The 25,315-nt window shown below is 61.4% G+C and overlaps 1 protein-coding gene across 7 annotated transcripts in view; it reads left to right on the top strand.

Annotated features, from left to right (window-relative positions):
* Window positions 1-25,315, top strand: part of ARVCF (ARVCF delta catenin family member) — a 54,134-nt gene that overhangs the window by 26,249 nt on the left and 2,570 nt on the right. For 3 of the 7 annotated variants that reach the window (XM_077874702.1, XM_077874704.1, XM_077874701.1), the window contains 14 exons: window positions 6,832-7,059; window positions 15,777-15,935; window positions 16,087-16,607; window positions 17,879-18,378; window positions 18,982-19,165; window positions 19,988-20,105; window positions 20,517-20,688; window positions 21,347-21,364; window positions 22,339-22,410; window positions 23,800-23,927; window positions 24,213-24,363; window positions 24,616-24,814; window positions 24,891-25,002; window positions 25,093-25,183. In XM_077874702.1, coding sequence (XP_077730828.1) covers window positions 6,850-7,059; window positions 15,777-15,935; window positions 16,087-16,607; window positions 17,879-18,378; window positions 18,982-19,165; window positions 19,988-20,105; window positions 20,517-20,688; window positions 21,347-21,364; window positions 22,339-22,410; window positions 23,800-23,927; window positions 24,213-24,363; window positions 24,616-24,814; window positions 24,891-25,002; window positions 25,093-25,183 — 2,635 coding nt within the window. In that variant the 5' untranslated portion in view covers window positions 6,832-6,849. Of the gene's footprint in view, window positions 1-6,831; window positions 7,060-10,414; window positions 10,551-15,776; window positions 15,936-16,086; window positions 16,608-17,878; window positions 18,379-18,981; window positions 19,166-19,987; window positions 20,106-20,516; window positions 20,689-21,346; window positions 21,365-22,338; window positions 22,411-23,799; window positions 23,928-24,212; window positions 24,364-24,615; window positions 24,815-24,890; window positions 25,003-25,092; window positions 25,266-25,315 lie in introns of those variants that run through there. The other 4 variants (XM_077874705.1, XM_077874706.1, XM_077874703.1 and 1 more) reach the window with 4 other exon arrangements.

Genomic DNA, 25,315 nt, shown 5'->3' with positions numbered 1-25,315 from the left:
CCCCGGCCTTCCCCCCCACCTGCTCCCCCGGCCACACCGCTGGGGAAGCTGCATTCTCCTCTGGGCAGGCCGGCAGAGACAGGACCCCCTGTAGCAGGGGAAACCAGGCCACAGAAGCAAGGGGCGTGAGCTGGGGTAGGCCTGGATGCCGTGTGTGGCCCCTCAGCAGACCTGGTGCCAGACTTGCTGTCATCCAACCTGTCTGCCTACCAAGGACTTCCTGTGCCCAGTTCCCATCAGGTAGCAGTTTTCCCCACTGCCAGTGCCTTTTCCTCTTACCGAGGCAAAGCATGTTCCTTGTCAAAATGATGGGAAAGACATGGAAAATCCCCCAGACTTCAGCAGACAGCTGTGGGGCTCATCCCAGGGACCCTTCTGTGGGCAGCTGGGGCAGGTGGCACTGGGGGGTGGGGGGCAGTCCCTGCTGCTAATCACCAGGCTCTCCCACCCTAGCTTCCTTGGCTCTGCAATCCAAGAGGGGGATGGCTGGGTTGAGGGGCCCTTCCTCACCCCCCAGAGGCTTACTGGCCACAGGCTCCTAGGGGCTGCACCTCCACTGCCCCTCAAAGGGGCTTTGTGCCACCACAAAGAGGCTCTGTCCCTCACAGAGAAGCCTGGGTGTTGCCATGGTGACAGAGGGGGCCAGGAAGAAGGGGGTCCACCGTCTTGGTGGGGGGAAAGGGCGTTCCTGGTGTGCACAGGCCAGTAGCCAGTGCGGGTGACTGCTACACTGGCCTTGCTGCAGCCCTTGGCCTGGCTAGACAGCTGCCCCAGCTCTGCTTTAGGGAGGCTGTCAGGAGCTGTCATGCAGCCCTTGGTCCCTTGGTAGGGGTTGAGCTCCCAGGCTCTAGTGCCAATCAGATCTGTCTGCTTCCGGTCCCAGCCTGGCTTTGAGCCTCAGCCCCCTCCTCGGGAATGCCTCGGTCCCTGTGCTCACCCCAGAGCGTGGCAGGGTGGGGCTCTGAGCCTGGGCCCTCATAACTACCCCAGCGTGCTGCTCTGCTGTCCTTCAGATGGGGTGGGGGGAGGGGGAATGTGAGCCTCTGCTGGAAGGGGAGCCACTCAGGGTACCTTGGTGGCACTAGTGTTGGAAGTAGCCAGCCACTGACCCCACACAGTGGGGTACTGTCGGGCTTGACCCCTCTCTTGTCCCCAGTTTCCAGTCTCACGACCAGGGTGGAATGAGTGGGCTGCTAGTGCAAGCAAATAGGGCACTGTGACTGCCAGCTCTCACCCTTCCCATCTGGAGCCCCATGGCTCCCCAGCCCTGGGGCCTTGGGCCTTTGGGTACCCCTGGACTGGTTGCTACAGGGATCTTCGAGGAGGTGGATCCTCACTGCCCATACCCCACACTTGGAGCCTGTAGGGTATTGCCCTTGGGCTGTGGCTGCAGCCGGAATCTGGGTCAGGTGCAGGAGGGACAGCAAGGGGGCTGCCCTGAATCCCAGCCTGGGGCCAGGGGGAGAGCTGTCCATCCCTATGCCATGAGTTCTGATAGAGAGCAGTTCTCAGGGAGCCCAGGAGACTTAGGGAGGGTCACAGTCAGCACAGGGAGCAAGTGTCTGTGACCTGCCCCAACGGAAGTCTCAGGCCACCCGTTTAGGTGCCTCTGGTGGGGGCCCCAGAGGCTCAGGCCTCCCACCGAGCTGGGATCTTCCCCCGTCTCTGCCTGTGCTCCTGCCAGAGTGAGGCCTGTCTCTGCCATGTCCAGCCTGCAGTCACTCTCAGACCTCAGGCTTCCTGGCCCCCCACCAGTGTTCCTGCCTTGACGTGACCCTGAGCCTCCTACATCAGTACCGCCATGGGCCCTGTTCCTTCTGGACCTTCTGCCCAGTGGCCCCCCTGTCCTGGGGCTAAGTAGTGCTGCCTTGGACCTGGCCTGCACTTGGCCTAGGGCACCCCATTGGCACCAGTGAAGAGCCCCCCAGACTCTTCTTCCTGAGTATGCAAGTTGTCCTCCATATGATCGTCAGATGGGTGTCTGTGTGGACAATGGGGCCATCTGTCCACCCCCTTCATCCCTAGCATGTTGGCTGATCCCTTGCAACAGGGGTGCCTCCTCTGCTGGAGAAATCCAGTTTCTAAGCTGAATCCAGTTGTGGCTCTGCGGGCTCCCTGAAGGTCCCTGTGCCTCCTCGGCCCGCGAGTGGCACACCCAGGCCCCTGGGGAGCTGAATTCCCAGCCGCCTCCTTCAGTTGCCCGCCGGCTGGGGCAGGAGGCTGCTTTTCTGTCTCTTCCTTACCTTCAGTTGGAGCAGAAATTCAGCTCGTCCCTGAACACTGGCGACACTGGTGGGCACAGAAGTGCCACCCGGGTGCCTCGGCTACCTGAGACGCGTCTCCTTGTAGTCTTTTCTTGGGGCGTGGGCACACTTGATGGTTTCCACGCTTGTTGTTTGCATCTTCTGTCTGTGGCCACATCCCTTGTTTGTAGCCTTTACTCCCTTGGAGTTGGGGTTCTGGTTTGTCCTTATTGATTTGCAAGCATACTTTCTAGATGAAGGGTGTCACTTTGCTGCTGGATGTTACGAAGACCTGATGCCATGTGTCGATTGTCTTTTGGTTGTCTTTTTATCTTTTTCTCCCACTTTCTATTATGGAAAATTGCAAATGCGCAGAAGTAGAGGGGCTAGAGTGTGCCCCTCACCAGCGTCTGCAGTGAAGTCAAGATCTAGAAGTAAAGTCACTGCCTGGCTTCTGTTGAAACGCTCACTGTGTACGTAACTATAAATGGTGTCATTTTAAAAGCCAAAACCAAAACACCATAACAACAGTCCATGACGCTGTTTTGGGGGGATGTACAGAAATGCTTCGTCCTCACAAAATTGAGCTGGTCTGTCTTTCCTTGGCAGTTTGTCTCACTGCTTTGAGGTTAAGAACAGCCTCCTCCTGCCCAGACACCCCAGGCCCTACGCTGACTTCCGAGCAGCACTGTGGTTCTGGCAGGGATGAACAGACAGGGACTCCACCCTGTGTGAACTCCCCAGCCCAGGCCTCCTGCTCCGGCCTTGGCTCAGTGCCCTTCCTTGTGAGCTGGCCAGAAGCTATCCCTGCAGCTGTGGGTACCATCTGACCACAGGAGGGGTGACAGAGTAAATATGGGCCCCCATGAGGCCTGGTGGGCAGTGCTGGGAGCAGGTTTCCGTGCTGGCAGTGTTGAGGGTGGGGGACGTGATGCCCTCCCAGGCAAAGCGGGCTTTGGACCACTAGGCCAGGGTTCTGCTTCTCCAGATGGCCAGGGGTGGGGGTAGAATTTGGGATGGGAGGGCTGGCCATTTCAACCAGTGGCCAGTCCTCTCTCCCCTCTTGGGGGACAACTGGCAGTGTGCCGACAGATGGCCAGCGAGGAGTCGGGACTGGAGCCCGGGCCTCCTCCCTGCCTCCCCCTGCCGGCCTGACCCTTAGGAAATTCCTCTAATTCCTCAACCCAGATTGGACTCAGGCCCCATAATTTGATTTTCTGGAGCAGGGTTTGGCTGGACTCCTTGTGAGGAAGAATGTCTGGGTCAGCAGGAAGACGTCAAATGTGGGTTTAGGTTTCGGAGGAAGGATCGGCGTCTCCCCCTAACTCCTCTGATGGTGCCTGTTTTCCGGATGGAAAATGCTCAAGGTCCATGCTGCCTCTGCCCAGCAGTGCTTCAGAGCCTTGACCTTACCCACCTGTCCACCCACTCACCCATCTACCCACACCTACTTGCTCATTCCCCTGCCCATCTGACTCTCCACCCACCTCTCACCACCACCGCCCCCTCACACAACCACCTACTCCCCCTCCTGTCCGCCCGTCCATTCACTGGTTCATTCATTTCCACTTCCATCAGCCTCCTGTCATTCCGTTCCTCCATCCACTCAGCAGTCTGTCTACCTGGGGTCACTCCTGGGATGTGCAGGCTCACTACCTTCATTCCTGCCTGGGACAGGTGAGGCTGGCTCTGCGTTGCACGTTCGTTCCCGTCTGCTTGCTAAGTCCACTCCACGAGTGGACAGGCGATTGGGCATGGGGAGAAGCAGCCTGCACCAGGCACTGCAAAGCCAGTGGCCGGGATCTGGGTGAGAGTGAGGTGTCTGCCTGACAGGCCGTGAGGGGCCCCTGCCAGGTGACTGGAAGCTGCAATGACACTGGCCAGAGAGGAGATCAAGGGGCAGCTGAGACCCAAGCAAGCACCCGCTTTCCTGCCTGTCTCAGGCCCTCGTAGTCTGGTGCCCCCTCTCCCCAGAATTGGGCCTCTCCCTGATGCCCCTTTGGGGATGAAGCCTTTAAAGTCTCATGGTTGATCTTAAAAATTCATTACAACTTGCTTTCCATGTCATCACACATTTATTGTTTTCATATAAAAATAGCATTTTTGACTTAGCATCCGCAAAGAGCTGCCTTCTGGAGCGGTGTGGTCTGGCTCACCTGTACCCACACGTGCTCGGACCCCAGAAGGCCACCATGTCAGGGGAGCAGGCTTAGGTCTTCCCTGCTTCCTAGATATGCCCCCAGCCAGCAGCCCGCCTCTTGCATACCCCAGGGCTGCCGTCAAGGCCACCAAGGTGAGGAGGCTGTGGACTACAGGCCAACAGAGGGGTGCACCCTTGGGCTGGGGCAGAGAACATGGGCCCTAGCCCCAGAGTCTCTGCTCTTTGTGGAGGCTGCAGGGTACTCTTCTTCCAAGCTGGCTGGCATTTGGGGGCGTCTCCTAGGAGACACATAGTTATTTAGCTCCAACTGAGAGAACTGGGCAATGGGAAGGTCATGGTGGGGTTTGGCTACCTTCTCACGGTAGCTGTTGATTTCTGGACCCCTGGCTGGCCCCCAGCCTGGGCAAGTGGGCCCCCTCTGCAGGAGGCTCCTTGGGCCCCAGAGCTGGAACGCACTGGAGGGCCCAGGGCAGGGAAGCTAGTGCTGCCCCTCGTCCCCCACTGTCCTCAAGGTCTGCAGCCTGGGCCTGGTCCTATTAGGAGCAGGGAATAGCAGCCTGAGGTCAGTCAGGAACCCATATCTCAGCACAAGGAAGGAGGAAAGGCACATCCTCGGCATGAGGCCCCCAGATGTCCTGATCACCACCTCCCAGGGCCTTGAGACCCATGCTGCCACCACGGGCTCCAGGGACCTGGCTCCACCCCCTGGTGCACCTTGCCTGCCCTCCAGTGAGGAAGACCCCACCATGCCTACGTGGGGCCACCAGATTCAGTCCATCCATGCTCAAGGCCAGTGTCTAGGTGGCACCAAGGGTTGGGCAGTGTGCATCTGGGACCCGTACCCAGGCAGCAGTGGGTGAGCGCAGGAGGCTGTGTTCCCACAGCCGTGGACATGCCATGCTGTTTGTCCTTTATTCCCTGCTGGCCAGAGAAGCCAGCCTCTACCTCACTTTCCTCCTCTCCTCCCCCATGATGGCCACCGCCTCTCCTGGCCTGACAGGCTGATTTTGCTGCCCCTCTGCTAGGTCATATTGACAGTTTTATTTGTGTGACAGGTGCTGGGGAAGTGAGGCTTGGCTCCTGGGACCTGTGCTGGCCTCTTCCCGGAGCCTGGCCTTGGTTCCCCCAGCTTCACAGGGGGCTGGGCTCCATGGTGTCATCTTCATGTACACCCGTGCCCGCCAACCCTGTCCCTGGCTCAGCTGGTACCAGTGGCCAAGCCCAGCACCGACCCCTCCTTTCTAGGGCTCTGTTCTTGCAGCTGCCCCTCCTGGGCCAGTGAGCAGCAGAGCTGGCCCTCCAGGGGTGTTGCCCACTATGCTGTGTCCTGTGTTGTACAGGGCCACGGGGGCCAACAGCGTCAGCCACCACTGGCTGGCATGGGCTGGGCCAGGAGGAGGCCCCGAGCAGTTCTGGGCATCACACCACACCCCGAATGCCTTAGCAGTGTGGCCACATGGGCTGCACCCTGCCTGCTGGCCAGCTGCTATGCACAGGTCTATGCTCCATATCCTTCTCCTGCTTCTTGCTCATGAAGAACAAAAATGGTGGGCAGCCAGGGAGTAAGCAGCGAGGAGAGTGCTGGCTTGTGGTTGCAGCTGCCAAGCCCCTGCTGCCACCACCCACCACCCTGGGGCCCTCAGGGGCAGCACTGGGCAGGGGCCCGGGCAGGCCTGACCCTCCCCACAGACTGGGCCTCAGATGCCTGGGACCCTGCCCTCCACCTTCCCTCCAGATGTGAGGCCCATGGGCCACTTCTGGGTACAGAATCTCAACCAGGCTGCACTTGGTGTTCACTCTGCTGTGTAGGTAGATAGCACCCTTGTTCCCAGGCAGTGTGGCTGTGAGTGGAGGCCCGACTGCTAGTCTGCAGGCCAGTGTCATCCCCTCACCTGCTTAGGCCTCCCACCCACCTGGCGGCTGTGGAGTGGCTTCTCTCTCCCTGCCCACTGGTGCATCAACTCCACCACATAAGCTGTATGGCTTGCACACTTTCTCTGGTCCCAGGCATCTGCCTCAGTGAGCTGGGCCTGTGTTGGCCCCATGCTGGGATGAACTGGCATGTGCTGTGGGCAGCAGAGGGCCTGGGACGTCTGAAAGGTGGTCACGCCAGTTCTTCCTACCCTTCCCTTCCCAAAGGGCTCCAGGACGCCCACGGTTAGTGGTTCCGCTGGACCTGGCAGGAAGCAGGGCCTCCCGGCTCAGAGCCCCACACTCCATAGGGAGGGAGCCGGCTGCTTCCGGCTAGCCTTGGATTAATGGCTTTTAATTTAGAATTTAATCAATGCGGCCTCTCTCTGGAGAGCTGGATGCTCTGGTCTGGGAGTGAGTCGTATGATCTGTGGGTGGGGTGGGCATGGGGCCTATGATGGCCTCTTCAAGCCTGTGCCCCGGCCCCACCCTGACCTTGCTCTGCTTTGCCTGCAGCCTGTTGGCATCCTGGTCATGGAGGACTGCAACGTGCACTCGGCTGCCAGCATCCTGGCCTCAGTGAAAGAACAGGAGGCCCGCTTTGAGCGACTGACCCGAGCTCTGGAGCAGGAGCGGCGCCATGTTGCCCTGCAGTTGGAACGTGCCCAGCAGCCTGGTATGGGCAGTGGTGGTGTGGGCAGTGGGCAGCCCCTGCCAATGGCCTGGCAACAGCTGGTCCTGCAGGTAATACCCCAGTGACTCATCCGGAAGGGTGAAAATGGCCAAGTAGGGAAACAATCCAGGGGCCTTGGTGGACCACAAGCCAGTATTGAAGGCTTATGGCAAGATATCCTGGAACCCCTGAGGGGAGGAAAGTGGGATCCCAAGGGAGCTGGAAGTCTCACTTGAGTGTGCAGGACACCCTGTGATGAATGGGCAGGACACAGCCCAACCCTCAGAATGGCACCCTCCACTCAAGTGAGTCCTCAGAGCTCAGGTAGCTGGGCAAGGTGTGTTCGGGCAGCTGTCACCCCGGTGACACTGAGAGTTTTGCCAGCTGTGGAGTCTCCTTGCTATGGTATCCTCCTTTGTCACATGTGTCAGTGAGTCAGGCCTACGGAAGGCTTGAGCAAGGGCCTGGGCTCTGCCCATAGCTCAGAGGGTGACCTAGAAGCCTCAGTTTCTCCACTGGCCAATACCCTTAAACTGAGCCCAGGCCCCTCTGCTCAGCCCCAGGAGTCTGCTCTCTGGCCAGGCCCTGAGCACTCTAAAGTCAGGAGGAAGGTTGCCTGGACCCCTCCCTCCAGTGTGGATGGGGCACAGGACCACCTGGTTTATGGGGTGGCAGGGGCAGAACAAGAAAACATGGGAGGCCTGGAGTTTGGTGTGATTTTTGAGTTCCTATTACTGACTGAGGCACAGGGCAGAGGATAGAGCTGTCCCAGGATCCAGGAGAAGGAGGGCTCTGGCCCACCCTGCAGGCCTCCCACTGTTACTGCTCCCCCCGCCCCTTAAGGCCTAGGGGGCAGAGGCCTATGGAGTCCCCAGGTTCTGCACAGAGTGACCTTAGAGGGAGCAAGGCATTGGTCTCGGTTGAGACTGACCCTGTTGGGCTAGCTTCACCTAGCCAAGGCATGTGGGGCTCAGAAGCAGTAGCCCACGTCAGGTCGGGGGAGTTGGTGAGTGACCTCTACCCCCAGAGCCTTGATGGTCTCATCTGCCAGTGGGCAATCCACACACACAACCCAGCACACTATACAATCAGAACCGAAGTCGTGTCTCCAGAGGGCCAAGACCTACCAGCAGCCCCCACCACTGGGGAGCTGTCTCTCTAAGCCTCTGGTGCTGAGGTGGGCCACAGAGCCAGTCCACAGGAGGCCAGGACTGAGGCAGCGTAGGCCTAGATGCAAGAGCCACCCCCTAACCCCCTGGATATTAGGCACTCCAGAGGGTGAGGCCTGTGCCCCCAGATGTGGCAGGGAGTGGAACAGCCCGGCTGGGCCACATGCGGACAGTGGCAGTCAATGACCTCGAGGCCATCCTTCAGGCGCCAGGCCCTCTATCTAGCCCTCCCAGGCCCGAAAGGGCTGTAGCCTCCAGCCCAGAGGGCGCCGCTGAGGGTCAGTGCCCCTAGAGAAAGATGTTCCCATAGCCTAGAGCTGCCCTGGCCTCCTGGGGGCCATGGATTAAAGACCTCTGGCTACCACCTCTCCCCGCCCACTGCCCTCCTGGCCTGCCCTTGGTTTTCTGTCTCTTGGGAGGAGATGGTTTTCTCAGGGTGAGATCGGAAAGAGCATGTTCCCAGGGCTGTGGCTGGACCGGAGGGCTGATGGGGACATTGTGGGAGGCGGGGCCCCATCCGCTAGCCAGGCCTAGCAGCCCGATGCCAAAACTGCTTCCCAGATTGGTCTCAGCAGGAGATGCCTAGTGTCCTACCTGCTGAGCCCCAGGGCTGCCTGGAGCTGGTCCTTGGGGTCAGAGCTGGGGTCTGTGAAGCTCAGGGCCAGTAGCAAGGCAGGTTGCTGGGGCTGAAGGGTCAAGAGGCCAGGAGCTAGTGTTGTGCTCCTTGTCCTGGCCACATGCCTTTAATCCTTCAGCAGGAAGAGCTCTCTGTTCCAGCACCTGACTGGAGTAGAGCCAACCCTCAAGCAGTGTGTGTTTGTGTGTGTGGAAGGGCAGTTGGGACACCTTTAGGGACCTCGTCAGCCCCGGGTTAGGCCAAGGTGGGTTTGTGCCTGGGGCACTAGCAGCAGGTGAAATCTGGGAGAAGGCAGAAGCAGCTGAAACGTAAGTCCCTCAGGGCCGCAGTCTAGTCCTCCTGCTGCTGCTTCTGTCCCAGATGGCTCCCTGTGGGGCTGCTATGGATGGAAGATACAGGGGCCAGTGGTCAGGGTGCAGGTGGGGAAATGGAGGCTCAGTGTGCAGGTGGAGAAATGGAGGCTCGGAGGGACATGCAGTGGATACCCAGAGTGCTTGAGCATTCGGGGGGCATGGCTTAGGTACATGGCATGTCCAGGAAGAAGGATTTTCTGAGTGAGGTCTGAGGCAAAGCAGGAGGGGGGCAGGAAGCCCAGGCCCTGCCCTCCTTTCTTGCCAGACCCATGGAACCTCCTTGCACTGGCCCTTGCCCTTATTCATCTTAGAGCCTAGTTACCTTATTGGTGATACAAGAGCCATTGGCTTACCTTTATGGGGTATGACCCAAGAGGGCCCCAGTCCAGCACAGCCCAGCCTTTCTGGGTCTGTGTTTGTATCCAGCAGAGCCGGACTCCCCAGGGTGTGGCTGTACCTTCATGCCAGGCTAGGGTGCCACCCTGGTTTGGAGAAGTCCTGATGAACCAGCTGCTCCGATACCACCACCACCCCACCCGAACCCACCACTTTGCAGTGGATCAAAAGCATGGAAGAGAGAGGGCCTGAGGCCCGCTTGGCCTTAGGAGTTTTCACCCCGGGTCATCCAACTGCTGAGCCCTCCCCATGCACCATTTGATCTGCTCTGACACCCCTCAGAGGGTGGGGGAAACCCTGGACTTCTGGGTCTTGATGGGGAGAACCCAAGACAAAGTAGATCAATGCCAGGTCCATCTGGCAGGCCCCTACTGAGCTCAGTGGAGACACTTGGGGGGCCCTGCTGGGGTCTGGGCAAGGGCCTGGGGCGGTCAGACCTGGGAGACCTGAGCGACCTCGCCGCGCTGACATCGCTGTAACACTGATCAGCGGTGGCGGGGGGGGGGGGGCCCTTACCGAGTCGGGATGAGCAGCCTACCCAAGAGGACAGGACGGCCGCCCTGGCCCGCTCGGCCAGAACTCAGTTTCCCTAGCTGTGCAGGGGGAGGGGCCTGTGAGCTCTGTTCCTGGAGGCTAAACGAGGCCTGGGCAGCGCCCAGCGGGAAGATGTCACCCCCGCAGGGGACGCGGAGGGACGGGGGTTAGGGGCGACCCCGGCCCCGCCCGGCCGCCGAGCTGCACCCCGCGCAGGTGGGGGGCGGGACCTCGCCCGGCCCCGCCCCCGGCCCGCGCCCCGCCCGCCCCGCCTGGGCGCGGCCCCGCTCCATTGGCTGCTCGCCGTGGCCGCCGCCAGATCCGCCCCCGCGGGGAGCGAGTCCGCCGAGCCCGAGCCCGCACGGCCGAGGCGCCGGAGCCGAGCCCGGGTCAGCCGCCGCCGCCGCCGCCGCCGCCCCTCCTACCGGCCCGCGCCCCCCGAGCCCGGCCCGATGCCGGCCGAACTCAGACAGGTCGGAGGAACTTGGTGCCGGGCGCGGGGGCGCGGTCCCGGGGGCGCGGCGGCGGGGGGCGGGGGGCGGGGCGCCGGCCTTCCCGGAGGACCCGCTTTTGTTCCGTGGAGCCGCCGGCCGGAGGCGGCTATTGTCTGCGCTGCGGGCCGGCGCGTTCGGCCCCGGGGCGGGCGGGGCGGCGGAGTGAGCGCGCCGCCCGGGGGGTGTGCAAGGCGCGGGGCGGGGCGGCGGGGTCTCTGGGGACCGGGCGCGGGCGCCCCGGGGCGGTGCGGTTCCACGCCGGGAGGCGAGGCCGGGACCGGGGGGAGGGCACCCCAGGGCATCGCCCGGGACAGGTGCCTGGTCGGGCCTTCCTGAGCAGCCCCTCCGTGCAGGAGGGATGCCGAGTCCCGAGGGGGCAGCGGGGTTGGGCCTCCGGCTCCCCGGAGCCTGGGGGGGCTCTCCTCCCCTCCACACTCCAAGCGCGGGCTCCGACTCTGGGGACCTGCGAAGAAGCTTCCGGAGCTTTAATGGGAGCCCTGTGTGCCCGGCGGCGCACGTGAGGGGAGGGGTGGAGGAGGGCCCTGCCCACGTGCGGAGGCGGGAGGGGTCTCCGAGGAGAGCCCCGGCAGTCAGCCTCCTTGTGCGGGGAGGGGAGGAGCCGGAGCGAGGCCTGCGGGCGGCCAGCACCTCGTGCTCAGAGGGCTTAGGGTCCAGTAACAGTCAGGGACACTGAGGCAGACTGGAGAAGCAACTGCCCCAGGCCCCTTGTGATTATTGGGGTCCAGGTCACCCCTCCCCTACCCCTAGGAGCTGGGTTTCTGTCTGCTGTCCATCTCTGGTACTGCCCGGAGGCTCAGGCCACTGACTGCCCCAGAGAGGGAGGGGTCAGCTGCGGGGAGTTGGGGCCTCTTTGTAGCTGATGGATGCTGGCTGGGCTTGGAGAAACTGGGGTGGGTGACAGCCAGCCCTGCTGTCCCCTGCAACCTTGCTTCACCAGTCTGCTGCGCTTGCACTGCCCGTAGGTCTCTTGACCACTCCATGTGGACTGCAAGCCCTGGCAGGTGGATCGCTGCTCTGGAGGGGTGCGCTCGCATCTGCCTGGGCTGGATAGAGGCTGTGGGCATCAAGAGAGGTGCATCTGTGGTGGCCGAGGGCTTGCTCTCTGGTGAGAGATGCCAGCCTGGATTGTCCTGGACTCTATCTGGGACAGCTGTGCTGGGAGGGGACACGTTTGTTCCCTCACCCCTCCATTCATTCTTTCAGTGCCCGCTGTCTTGTGTCCGCTATGGGTCAGGACTGGGGATCATGGGAGCCAGGTGTGGGATCCCACCATAACCCATTCCCTATCTGTGAGGCGGGACCATGGACAGGGTGGGGTACCTGTCTTGAGGTTTGTTCTCCATGGTACACACCACGGGTGCTCATCGTTCAAGTGCAGTGGGTGAGATAGAGCCATGCGTCTGGGACTCCAGTCCAGCCCCCCTCCCTCATTGTGACTTGGCTTGTTTCCCTGTCCCCTCCCTCTACCGTTCGCCCACATACCTCCTAGGTTGCTGTGGTCTTTTGCCTAGGTGGCGGCCCCTTTGTCTGTTGGCTCACATCTTGTGTTTTACTCCCCACGGCTGGCACTCTCCTACTTGTTCTATGGCCTTGATATGCTGGGTGCTTTCTGTTTCCTCATGAGGAAGCTGAGCCCCAGGTGTGTGACAGGGCCAAGGGCCCTCCCACTGTGCCCAGCTCTGTGCCTCTGGGGACCCTCTTAAGAGCAGTGGTGGCTGGCTGGGTTTATCTCTCTTTAGTTTATCTAAACTGGCCACTCTGGCCCCTGGCTCAGAGTCTTGGGCCAGGCCCCGCCCCCAAGTTCAAGGCAACTCATGGGAAACCCCAGGTCTGGACAGCAGCCCCACTCTGGGCAGGCCTGTAGACCCTGGATTGGGTAGACCATGGATGGGAGTGTCAGGGGACAGTTTGGGCCATGGCGGTAGGTGATGGGAGGCAGCTTGGTGGTCCCAGGAAGAGGGACAAGAATGAAGCTAGGGCTGGGGAAGGGTGACAAGAGACAGTTGACGGAATTTGGCAAGATTTGGGATATAAAGGACTAGGGGTTGTGTGTCCATGCTGGTGTTCATGTCTGGGGTGCATGGGGGAGTCTGAGCCTCAGGGCCAGGAGTCTCTGGGCTGTGCCACCCTGGGTGGATGGACATGCAGCTCTGAGCAGGCTCTTGAGTTCAGATGAGGATGCAGGCACCCTGGTCAGCTGCCTTTACTGAGTGCTGTGTGCTGGTCACCAGTCCATAGTCCCACCTCAACACCCCATGGATTCTGCAGAGGCCTAAAGCACGGGTTGACCTTGGGCCTTTCCCTGATTCCCCAGTCTGCCACCAGCACTGAGGCCCCCAGAGTGGGTGGTTGGCTGAGAGTCTGGACACAGGGGTAGAAGACAGGAGGAGATGATGGGGGTGGGTTAGCAAGTGCAAGTCCCTCTGGGGGCAGCAGGCACTGTGCACTGGGGGCTGTTAGGACAGCATGCAGATGGACGTGCTTGGGCCTGTGGGCCAGGCTGGGTGCTCACACATGCGTGTCTGTGTGCATCTGTCCCTGTTGGGTCTATGCACGCACGTCCAGGTCCTTATCTGCATGTGTGCCCAGGCGTGTGTTAACGGGGGCCGGGCCTTCCTGTGATCACCGGCTGACTCACGCTCCCGCCTGCCCGCCCGCCTGGGTGAAGTCATCGCCTGTTTTTAGCTCCCTGAGGTCATTTGCCAGTGGGGGCTCTCGGGGCCTCAGGATCCCACTACCAGGCTGTCTGGGCTGGGTATTAGTGGGCGATGCTGCAGGGTTGCCAGGCTTTGCTGGAGGGGCCCTGGCTCCTCTGGACCCCCATTCCTTCGTCCCCCCTACTGCACTGTGGCAGACTGTCATCACAGGCTAGAGTGAGAATAAACTGAACCTCAGAGTGTCATTGAGGTCTGAGGTGTGCTTACTCCTCTCCTCCCTCACCCCGCCCCCCAGCCAAGGAGCTGGAGGCTCTTCTCTGAGAGCACTGATGTATGCGGGTCTACTCGAGGGGCAGATCCTCCTGGATGCTCCGGTCCCCTCTTGGGTCCACTCTTGTCAGTCTTGCCCCTTGCCCCTCCCCTTCACCTGCAGCCCCTGGGGTGTGGCCTGAAGCCTGCCAAGGCCCAGCAGCAGAGAGAGAGCTCAGCGCCTGCCACGGTTTGCTCCCACAGTTGCCAAATACAAAACTCCCTGAGCTTTCGGCTCCAGAACTGTCCTGGCCTCCAGGGCCCTCAGAGAAGAGCCTGGTAGCATGTCCCTATTCAGGGTCTCCGTTAACTTCACTTTCTCAGGGAACGTCATGCCTCCTACCTGGCCATGTCCCCACCAGGCATTCCACCTGTGGCCCCAAACTGAGTGGCGATGGCGCCTGCAGAGTAAGGTATAGCTCAGTGGCCTCACAGAGCCACCTTCTCTGTGAAGGCCTGGATTCCCCGTTAGTGGTCTCTGAAGTCTCAGTTAATCCTCTTTCTCTGTTAGGCCTCAGTTTCCCTTTTTATGAAATCACATACAGTTGTCTTCTGGGGACAGAGGCTGTATTCTGTGACTTCCTTCCTGTGTCACCAGAGCCCGGGGGATACACTTGTCCTAACATGGTGCAGGTCTCTCCTTGGACCCCTGGAGTGTTTGCAGGGGCCGAGAATTTCAGGACTATGAGTAATCAGGGGCTTTAGCATTTTTTCAGGACAGGACCCCAAGCTGAGGAGACTTCACATCCTGAGGAGGACCTCAGGAAGCAGGCCCTAGGGCAGCTCTGGGCACCTAGCCTTGCACACTGCCTGGGCCTGGGGCTGGGAGCAGAGTAGGGCTCTGGTGGCAGGCAGATATGGGTATGGCCTTCCTTGGGCCTCAGCTCTGTTTCTTTGTAGGGCCTCAGAGGGCTGGGGCCCAGCTAGGGACCCATTCCTCAAGGCACAGCATCTGGGCCACAGAACAGGGCCTGTCCTCCTGCTGACCTGGCCCCTGCTGCCCAGGAATGTGCTCCGCTTGCCTGCCCACTGCAGCTTGAGTTTCAGCTCCTACCCATCCTAGCCAGATGCTGATCCTGAGACGTTGGTGTGGTGCAGGGCCCCATGCAGTCAGAGGCCTGGGGGTACATGGCCTTTGGTTCTCAGACCCCTTTGCCAATCAGCACAGCAGGGGTCTGTTCAGCTCTGCTGTGGGCTGGCCTGTCCTCTTTTTATTTTATTTTTTATTTTTTAAATTATTTATTTATTTATTTATTTTTTGGCCTGTCCTCTTTAAACCTCCGGTCCCTACTCTAAGTCTGCCATAGGCTTATGGGCCTTAAAAGGGCCTCTGTCCAGAGCTGTCTTGCCTAGAACTCCACCATGGTCATCCCCTGCAGGGGTGAAGGTGGGGGAGGGGTGCTGCAGGTTGGGGAGACCTACAGAGGTATGTGAGGAGGGGGCACCAGAGTCCCTGTCGAAGACTAACCTGGCACACCTGGTCTGAATTCCCCATCTCTGGGCTCTGGTAAGACAACCAGCGTCTCAATGGGGAGCACCAAACACTGGCCCAGATGAGGCAGGGCCAAGCTGTGCCCACTCACCACCCCTGGAGTGTCCAGGCCGGAAGGAGCACGGGTATTTTGAGCATTCTGGGAACTGGGTATTTCTGTCCCACGAGGGCGTCTAGCTGGCCTTGGGGACAGTGGGGGCCTGGTGTTGCCCTGGGGAGTCAGCGAGCAGTACTGAGACTGTTTTCCCAAGGCGTCTGCACTCAAGGTTTCTTGGATGGGGCAGGGACAAGGCCCAGGACACGGGAGGGCCCACTCAGGGGTGGTGAGCCATGTCAGGGTCAGGAGCTCAACCTGCAGGTCCTACCAACCTCCTGGGGCCACCAGGAGCCTATAGCAACCGACCGAGCTTTGCAGCTCAGACAGGGCTGCCCAGGACTGCACGCTGGGGTCAGGGGCTTTATCTGCCAGCTTAGCCCAAGGAGGCCCCAGGATTGGGGGAGGTGACCCCCCTTGGAGCCCCCCATGGGTTAGGGCAACAGAGCCAGTCAGCCCTGTGGTGTTCAGGGTGCTGTCTTCACCAGCTGGGGCTGAGACAGGCCCTGGGGTCCATGGGTTCCAGGGGTGGGAGGAAGGCACTCCTGGCATCTAGGCCGGCACAAGTATCTGCACTCCAGGGCCAGGCGAGCTGTGGGTCCTTCCACTGACGCCCATCCCCCTGTTGCCAGGAGCAGAGCCCGGGCAGCCAGGCCTCACTGGCCACCATGCCAGAGGCACCCGAGGTGCTGGAGGAGACAGTGACAGTAGAGGAGGACCCTGGCACACCTACCTCCCACGTGTCCATCGTCACATCGGAAGATGGCACTACCCGGCGCACCGAGACCAAGGTACGGCCAGACCGAGGCAGTGGGCAAGTAGGCTGTGCAGCCGCAGTTCTATTATGAGAGTGGCCTCCCAGGGGCCGCCTGTCATCCGGGTGGCAGTGTCTGGGCTCTCAGGCTGCCCAGCCAGCCCACCGGCCACCCGCTTACCCACTAGGTCACCAAGACGGTCAAGACGGTGACCACGAGGACAGTGCGCCAAGTGCCCGTCGGCCCAGATGGGCTCCCCGTGCTGGACGGCGGCCCCCCGCTAGGCCCCTTCGCAGATGGCCCCCTGGACCGGCACTTCCTGCTCCGCGGGGGCGGTCCGGCCGCCACGCTCTCCCGTGCCTACCTCAGCAGCGGGGGCGGCTTTCCCGACGGCCCCGAGCCCCGTGATGTCCCCAGCTACGGCAGTCTCTCCCGGGGGCTGGGCGTGCGGCCCCCACGCGGCCCCCTTGGCCCGGGCCCCGTCGATGGCTGCTTCACGCTGCCCGGCCGACGTGAGGCCTTCCCCCCGGGCCCGGAGCCCGTGCCGGCCGGTCGCTCCCAGCCCGAGCGCTTCCAGGCGGAGCCGTATGGCTTGGAGGACGACACGCGCAGCCTGACTGCTGAGGATGAGGGCGGCCCGGAGCTGGAGCCGGACTACGGCACTGCCACGAGGAGGAGGCCTGAGTGTGGGCGTGGCCTTCGTGCCAGGTGAGCACCCCGTGACCGGCCGCTGGCTGCTGGGGCTCTCCGTTAGTTACACCTGTTAGTTTGAATTGGCCACAGCTCCTCTCAAGGACAGCAGCAAGGGAAGCTTCTGGGGGAGTGGAAGTTCCCCTGGGCATCCTCCCTGTTGGCCCCGGCGCATTAGGGAAGTTGGTGACAGGGCCCAACGCTTGCTACCCTTGCTCCAGGCAGATGGCCATGAAGACGTGAGTGTAGGTGGCTCAGAGCATTTCCTCTGCATTTCCCCAGGCCTCAGTTTACCCCGTGTACAGAAGCTATATCCCAGGAACTAGGCTACCCAGCTCTTCCCAGCTGTAGACTCTGGGTCTGTCCCCTCTGCCCTCAGCTTGTTTATCTGTAGAATGAGAACATGACCACAGCCTTGGTATGGATTTTTTTTTTAATATTTATATATTTATCTATTCATGAGAGATACAGGGAGAGAGAGAGAGGCAGAGACACAGGCAGAGGGAGAAGCAGGCTCCATGCAGGAAGCCTGACACGGGACTCAATCCTGGGTCTCCAGGACCACACCCTGGGCTGAGGGTGGCGCTAAACCACTGGGCCACCGGGGCTGCCCTTGGTATGGATTATGCTGTGTGAACACAGACAAGATACCTGGCCCCTTCTAGCCCCAGTCCCTGCCCTAAGAAGTAGGTTTGCTGGTGACAACCCACAAGGACATCCTGTGCTCTGGAGGACTGGTGGCCTGAATGCCCCTATCTAGTCCCACCAGGCTGGCTGTGTGCAGGGAGGGTCACCTCTTTCCCCCACATCCCAGCAGATCCCACATGCAGAGATGGGCCTCGATAGAAGGCAGGAGGACCCCAGTCACAGACAGATGTTTCATAGAAATGCATTTAGCTCAGAATTGGGGAATGTTGCATGGTGGTGAGAGTAAGTGAGCTCCCCGTCTCAGGGAGACCCTCGCCCTGATAACCATTGGTAACCTTTGGCTGGCACTTAGCTGATGGTGGTGAGAATGAGTGAGCTCCCCATCTTAGGGAGATCCAAGCCCTGATAACCATTGGTAACCATTGGCTGGCGTTTAGCTGTGTCACTGGCTGTGAGTCAGTTCTTGCTGGCCTGGCATGGGACTCTTGGCACCTGCTCGGTGCTTGGGGTCAAGTATCAATGGTATGGGCCTCTCCCCACCTTTCCTGGGTTTGTCCTCCAGAGAAGATAGGATGAGTAGCTCTGGAGCAGATGCCTTGTGGCACTGCTGAGACGTCCCTGCACCCTGCCCGCCTGCACAGGGCCTACGAGGAAGTGGCAGATGATGCCGGCGAGCTGATGGAGGAGCGGCCCCCGTTTCCTGCTGCGACCGCACCCCTGGCCCAGCCAGAACGGGGCAGCCTGGGCAGCCTGGACCGAGTGGTCCGGCGGTCGCCCTCCGTCGACAGTGCCCGTAAGGAGCCGCGGTGGAGGGACCCCGAGCTGCCGGAGGTCCTGGCCATGCTGCGGCACCCCGTGGACCCCGTGAAAGCCAACGCGGCCGCCTACCTGCAGCACCTGTGCTTCGAGAATGAGGGTGTCAAGCGGCGCGTGCGGCAGCTGCGGGGCCTTCCTCTGCTCGTGGCTCTGCTGGACCACCCGAGGGCGGAGGTGCGACGGCGGGCCTGCGGGGCCCTGCGAAACCTCTCCTACGGCCGAGACACGGACAACAAGGCTGCCATCCGGGACTGTGGCGGCGTGCCGGCTCTGGTGCGCCTGCTGCGGGCAGCCCGGGACAACGAGGTCCGAGAGCTCGTCACAGGTGAGTGCACCGTCATCCCTTGGGGGAAGGAGAGCGAGGTTTGGCCAGGAACAGGTGTCCCCTCCCACCCACCCGTGCAGTCAGGAGTCCAGCTGCTGGGGGCAGGCATGGCTTAGACTGAGAGGTCCTCAGTGTCTCTGCCCCTTGGGCAGGCCCCCTTGCCACCTGCCCCTATGTACCCATACGCTTCCAGGTCCCACCCTCCAGGGGGAGCTGTGCTGGGGGAATTGTGCCTTAGGGGACCCAGTTGGCCAGGTAGGGTAATATGACCACCTTCAGGTGGAGCCAGTGGAGGGGTAGTGCCATTCACCCATGTGGCTCAGAGGGGATAGGGGAAGAGAAGGCACCTGCTTGTCTAGCCACAGGCTCCCCACCAGCCCTTGCTCTGTGTCCCAGCCCCTCTGGTGCTTCCTCCCGGCTGGTAGTACTGTTAGGTGCCTTTGCACATCTTGCCTGGGCCAGGGTGGGCACCCAGGTCCTCTCACGGCTTTTGTCACTATCTTCTGGTCTGACCTCGGACACGTCCTGAGCGAGGTCACGTGGGGAGGTAGGGAGGTCAGTGCTTTGTGTGGTCAGCACTGGCTGGTTGATGGCGCCCCGCAGGCACACTCTGGAACCTGTCATCCTACGAGCCCCTGAAGATGGTCATCATTGACCACGGCCTGCAGACGCTGACCCATGAGGTCATTGTGCCCCACTCGGGCTGGGAGCGCGAGCCCAATGAGGATTCCAAGCCAAGGGATGCCGAGTGGACAACAGTCTTCAAGAACACATCGGGTTGCTTGAGGTGTGGGTGGGGGCCGGGTTCGGGTACTCTCTGTGCAGCCGCCCAGGGCTATTCTTGGTCAAGGAGGCAGGAGCCAAGCACTAGAGCCTGTGTGCGTACCTGGGAATATCCTCAGTAACATGGAAGACAGTTAGCCCCCCAAGTTTTAGGAGCTTCACATCCACACTACAGTTCCTGCCTGAGTCCTGAGAATGGGACTGGATGGGGCTATTATACTCAGCCCCAAGGGAAGCCTCTGGACAAGGTCTGCCACCGTCTCATGTAGTACCCTTTGTCTCCAGCCCCACTCACCTTTGACCCATGCTCCCATCACCACGGCAGCCAGGATAGGGGGAGCCAGGACCCTCATCCTGTCTGCCTCAGAGGCCTCATTTCACATCCTCAGACCTCTGCCCTAACCCTCCCACCCTGGGTATCCCTACAGAGTCCTCACAGGTGGTCCTGGGTCTCCAGGGTCCTGCCTGTTCATCAAAATGTACCCCCACGGCTTTATGGGGTCTTCACGGGGTAAGGTGGAACCCAGAACTGCCACTGGGGTAGGGGGAGCCCAGAATTATCTGTGCATGGATTCAGGACCCTGGACCCCGTTCTGTCCCCTTTCAGTTCTGCTGGGATCAGAGAAGGCCCCCTGCCCCACACACATGGCAGACTAGGGCTCTACCCTAGGGTCTCAGTGGTCAGGACACTCAATAGCCCTGACAGGGTGGCATCAGACCCTATTTTACAGATGAAGACAAGACCCCAAGGCTGGGAGTGGGGAGTGCTTGGCTGGGAAGTTCCCATGGGAGCCAGGGGTCACAGGGCTCGCTCTTGGCCACCCAGGAACGTGAGTTCAGATGGCGCAGAGGCCCGGCGGCGGCTCCGGGAATGTGAAGGGCTGGTGGATGCCCTGCTACACGCCCTGCAGTCAGCTGTGGGCAGGAAGGACACGGACAACAAGGTGAGTGGAGCAGGATGGGGAGAGCCTAGCAGGCCCCAGCAGGATCAGTCTCACAACCTCCTACAAAGGTTTGAGAGACGGAGCAAGAACTGGGCCCAGGGGGCCTGACCCCTTTGGGCAACACAGGAGGAATAGGTGTGGGGGTCTGGGGCAGCACCCTGGGTGTGGGCCACCCCACAGTGGCCACACTGGAGCGGACACCCGTGACGTCCCAGACGAGGTCCTACATGCAGTAGGCTCTCCCACCTTTTTCCTTCCTCAGCCCTCCCTGGGAGTCCTCAGCCACGTGGGTCCCCATCTCTACACCCCCAGTTCCTCCCGTATACACTGGCTGTGGCTGGGCTTCCCCAGGAGGGCTAGCAGCCTCTCTGCCCACCAGACCCTGCTCCATCAACTCTCCTCTCCCCACAGTCGGTAGAGAATTGCGTGTGTATCATGCGGAACCTGTCCTACCACGTACACAAGGAGGTGCCTGGGGCTGACAGGTACCAAGAGGCTGAGCCTGGGCCTCCAGGCAGTGCTGCAGGCTCCCAGCGCCGGAGGAGGGATGACGCTGGCTGTTTCGGTGGCAAGAAGGCCAAAGGTGTGTGGGAGGGACAGGGGTACCACTCTAGGATTCCGCCTGCCACTCCAGGATGAAGGGCCCCCATACCCATGGCCATCACAGAAGCCAGAGACCACCTGGTCAGCTCCTGATGGGCAGGTGGGAAAGCAGGTTGCCGAGGAGGGTGTACCGAGCCCCTGGGTCATCCGGCTGACCGGCCAGCCTTCCCTCATCTGCACTGTGGGCCCCCCAGGGGAGGGTAGGAGTGAATCTATGTGGTGTTCCTGCTGCTGCCTGGACTCAGCTCTGGGAGGGGTTCTTTGGGCCCATGTGTGGAAAGTGCTGAAGATGATGCCGCCTCCTGGCATTCACAGAGCACCTGAAGACCTTGAGATGCCCACCCTGCCTTCACACCATCCCAACCGGCATTTGCTGGGTACAGGTTCCAGGATCTACATTCCCTGGCACCTGCCCTCCTCCCCTGCCCCCCATGTGGACCTGTTCTGACCCCAGGCCTCCACTTTTTTTGTTCCACTTCTGGGCACTCAGCCCTCCAGAGTAATCTGGGTGGGATTCCACGACCCGTCTATTCAACTTGGGGTGTGCAGTGGGAAGTCGAGGCCTCCTGGGAGGGCATGGGAGGGCGCTGCCCACTCAGGCTCGTCTCCTCTCTCCTGTGCTTCCTCCGGCCGCCCAGAGGAGTGGTTCCATCAAGGTGAGTCCCTGTTTGTCCTGCTGTCCAGGCCTGGTGGGTGCGCTGGGCACCAGGGAGGTGCCGCTCGCCCTGTTGTCCAGGCGGTCATCTCCATGACGACTGCAGGGCGGTCCAGCCTCAGGGCCCTGCCCCATCCCTAGTAGTCCCTTCCCTAGGCAGCCATTTCCATGACAACTGTGTGGACATGACAACGGCAGGAATGTTGGCCCTGGACTTGTTGGGAGGCCAGTGGGCTGTTCCTGTGTAACCTCAGACTCAGCTACCCAGGCAGGGCTGGAGCTGAGCAGGGAGAGTGAGGGGGTGGGAGGCAGGGTCTGGGACTGTCTGTCCCCGTGGGCCCCAGTGAGCAAAGTCTGCCCCTGGGAATGAGGTGATGTGTGGCTTAAAGGGACCACACAAAGCCCCCATGAGGCTGGGCAGAACAGGGAGCCTGGATCACTGAGCAGTGCTGCCTTTCAGATGAAAGGAAGCTCCCTCATCTGAGAGGAGGGGGAGTGGGAAGTCGTGCGCTCACTCACCAAGGGGTGCAGGCCGAGGCTGACAAATGCTAGGTGGGGCTGCTCTAGGGGCTCGGCCTGCAGGTGGAGGTCTCCTCGCCAGCAGAGCTTGGACCAGGTCCTGATGCCAGGCGGGCATTTCCCCGTGGCTAGAATGCTTGGCCCAGCTTTACTATGGCTTTACTATGCAGCCGGGCAGGTCTTGTCCTTGCTAGCCCTCAGCTTCTCTGTACCCCCCCGTCACCCAGCCTGGGCTCCCGGCTCCTGGCACCTGACAGGTGATGAGCCCTGACCGCTGGGGGCAAGGCTGGGACACCCCCAGGCCTCACACTCACCACTGCCCTTCCCAGGGCCTCTTGGTGCCCAGTCCCAGGCTTGGGGGTGCTCTTGGGCCTTGGGCAGGGAAGTGCTATGTCCACCCTCCTGGCACATCCTGCCCCTGCAGGGTCTACTTCACCTCCATCTGTCCTCTTCCAGGGAAGAAGGATGGTGAGATGGACCGGAATTTTGACACACTGGACCTGCCCAAGCGAACTGAGGCTGCCAAAGGTGAGTGGGCAGAGGCAGAGTTCAACGCAGGCCCATCCGGGTAGCGAAGCTTTGTGCTACCAAGCAAGCTCGAAGGGCCTTGGGGATCTGATGGGGAGACAGCCCACAAGTGTGGGGTTCCCCAGAAGGCCGTCCAGTCCCCGGGTACCGGGCATGGGTTCAGAATCAGGGTCAGTTCCATGGGCCACTCCAGGCAGGGCAGGAGACAGGCACAGAGAGGCCAGGCACTTGCAAGGTCACACAGCACATGAAAGACTAGAGGAGACAGCCGAGACCTCCAGTGAAGGCAGAGGTGAGTTAGGCAGGACCTAGTGTCAGCTGAGGCGCTCACCTTCACTTCGGGATGTGGGAGCAAGGGTGTGCAGTCAGACCTCGGACAGGGGCTGATGGTGCAGGGGGCAGAGTGGTTTATCCTTCTCGTTCTGCTGTGTCTGTCCGAGTCCTACTGTGTGCTGGTCTGTTATGTACACTGCAAATCGGGCCTGAGGAGGAGTGATCTGCCCTGGTGAGCCCCAGGCCGCGGCCCACCCTGCAAGCCCAGACAGCCCCAAGCAAAGTGGAAGACCCCAGCCCTGGGAGGGAGGTCTAGGGGAAAACAACACACGCAGAGGGACCAGTGCCTGTGAATACCCTCGCAGGGAACACTTGAGTGGGGGACATGCTTGGGGCATTGGGGGAACAGGAAGCCCAGTGAGGCTGGAGTGGAGGGACCAGTGAGGAATGGGGAGCAGGTAATAGGATGTGGGTGTGGGAGGACAGGGCAGGGGGAGTAATGTCTGGGTCCAGGTCAACTGAAAGGCTGCTCAGCCCCTCCCCCTAGAGCAACTCTGCTGCCCTGTGGGGGCAGGGCCTCACTTATGGGGGCCTGGAGTGGTTGAGCAGGGTGCAGACTGGGAAGGCAGGCCCTGTAGCTAGGGGCTTGTACCCATAACAGCCTAAGTTACGTAGGGGAGAACGGGCCCTGTTCCCAGGGAGCATGGGTCTTTTCCTAGGGCTCCCTGCCCCCAGTGGCACAGCCTATCTGCCCTGGAGAGCTGGCCCAGTTGTGAGGGAGTCTGGGTCCGGTTGCTAGGGGAACAGCCCTGGTTGCCCCCTCCCTGTCTACCCCAGGCCTCGTGGATGCTCTGGCTGCCAGGCAGGGTCAAGGGACCAGTGACTTCGCTTAGACCCACTGCCTCCTCACTGAGCCTCTGTTGTCCCATGAAGCGGGAAGCTTTTTTCCTCCGGTGGCCCATAAGGGGGGGGAATGTGTTGATGTTACATTTTCCCTGGCTGCACCATTTCCCATCCCTGGCCCCAGCTGACTCGCCATGAGAACACTGATGGGAGGAGAGGGGGGAGTGGAGCGGGGGTCTGGGTGACCGCGGGCGGTGGGTGCTCTGTGCCCAGGCTTTGAGCTGCTGTATCAGCCCGAGGTGGTACGTCTCTACCTCTCCCTCCTCACGGAGAGCCGGAACTTCAACACCCTGGAGGCGGCCGCAGGTGCCCTGCAGAATCTCAGCGCCGGCAACTGGATGGTGAGAGGCTGGATCTGGCAGGGAGGGAGAGTCCTAGGTCCGCTGGGGGTGCGGCCTCTGCCTTTGGCCAGGCTGAGGGTGGAGGGTTTTTGGGGACCGCACGGGATACAATGCCTCCCCAAGGTCCGGGGGATGGAGTTGGAGTTGAGTTGCTTGGGTAGAGCTTTGTCAGGGCAGGAGAAGGGCCCAGCCAGAGGGGACATCTGGGGCTCGGCTAGGAGAGTGTCTAGGTGTGCAGCTGTGTGACCCAGTGTGCTGAGCACACTCCCCACCCCACTACCACAGTGGGCCACGTACATCCGCGCCACGGTGCGCAAGGAACGTGGCCTTCCAGTGCTTGTGGAGCTGCTGCAGTCCGAGACGGACAAGGTAGTACGCGCTGTCGCCATCGCCCTGCGCAACCTCTCCCTGGACCGGCGCAACAAGGACCTCATAGGTGAGGACACTGGTGGGACAGGGCCAGGATGCAGGCCCCGGGGTCCCATCTGCAGGGGCTGGGGCGGCAGGGTGGGGAGGGTTCAGCCCTGCCCCTGTCATTTCCTCCAGTCCCAGCTGCTTGGAGCTGATGTCTTCCCGAAGGGTCCCAAGGCCTAGCCCCTGTCCATAGCTCCCTGCTGCACTCTCTCCTGGTGGAGGCCCCCTGTGAATCCCGATCCTCCCCGTCCTGACACCTGCCCCTGCCCTTCAGGGAGCTATGCCATGGCCGAGCTGGTGCGGAACGTGCGCAATGCACAGGCTCCGGCGCGACCCGGGGCCCGCCTGGAGGAGGACACGGTGGTGGCCGTGCTCAACACCATCCACGAGATCGTGTCCGACAGCCTGGACAATGCGCGCTCGCTGCTGCAGGCCCGAGGCGTCCCGGCGCTGGTGGCCCTGGGAGCTGCCAGGTGGGCGGGGAAGGGGGCGGGGGCGGGGCCAGGGAGGGCGGGGCGAGTGCTGACCCCACCCTGGGCCTGGCCGCAGCCAATCGGTGCGCGAAGCGAAGGCCGCGTCCCACGTGCTGCAGACCGTGTGGAGCTTCAAGGAGCTGCGAGGGGCCCTGCAGAAGGATGGCTGGACCAAGGCGCGCTTCCAGGTGCGGCCTTCCTCTTTCACTTCTCCAGGGTAGGCCCCCACAGGAGTGCCCCCGACCTACACACTGTCTGTCTTGCGCTCCCCACCCCAGTCAGCCGCCGCTGCTGCTAAGGGACCCAAAGGAACACCGAGTCCCGGAGGCTTTGACGACAGCACCCTGCCACTGGTGGACAAGAGCCTTGGTGAATACGGGGTCGGGGTGTGCACACGTATCCCTGAGGTACACGAGATGCTCCTCCACCTAGGTGCATTGTTGGTGACAAGGCAGGTAAGGGGTAGGGGGGCCCTTTCCTGGCTTGCAGCCTCCTACAGTT

Source organism: Canis aureus, chromosome 27 (assembly GCF_053574225.1).
Source record: "Canis aureus isolate CA01 chromosome 27, VMU_Caureus_v.1.0, whole genome shotgun sequence".
In the NCBI taxonomy this organism is placed as follows: Eukaryota; Metazoa; Chordata; class Mammalia; order Carnivora; family Canidae; genus Canis; species Canis aureus.
Note: the sequence above shows the minus strand (reverse complement) of the source record. Positions and strands in the feature narration are given on the sequence as shown.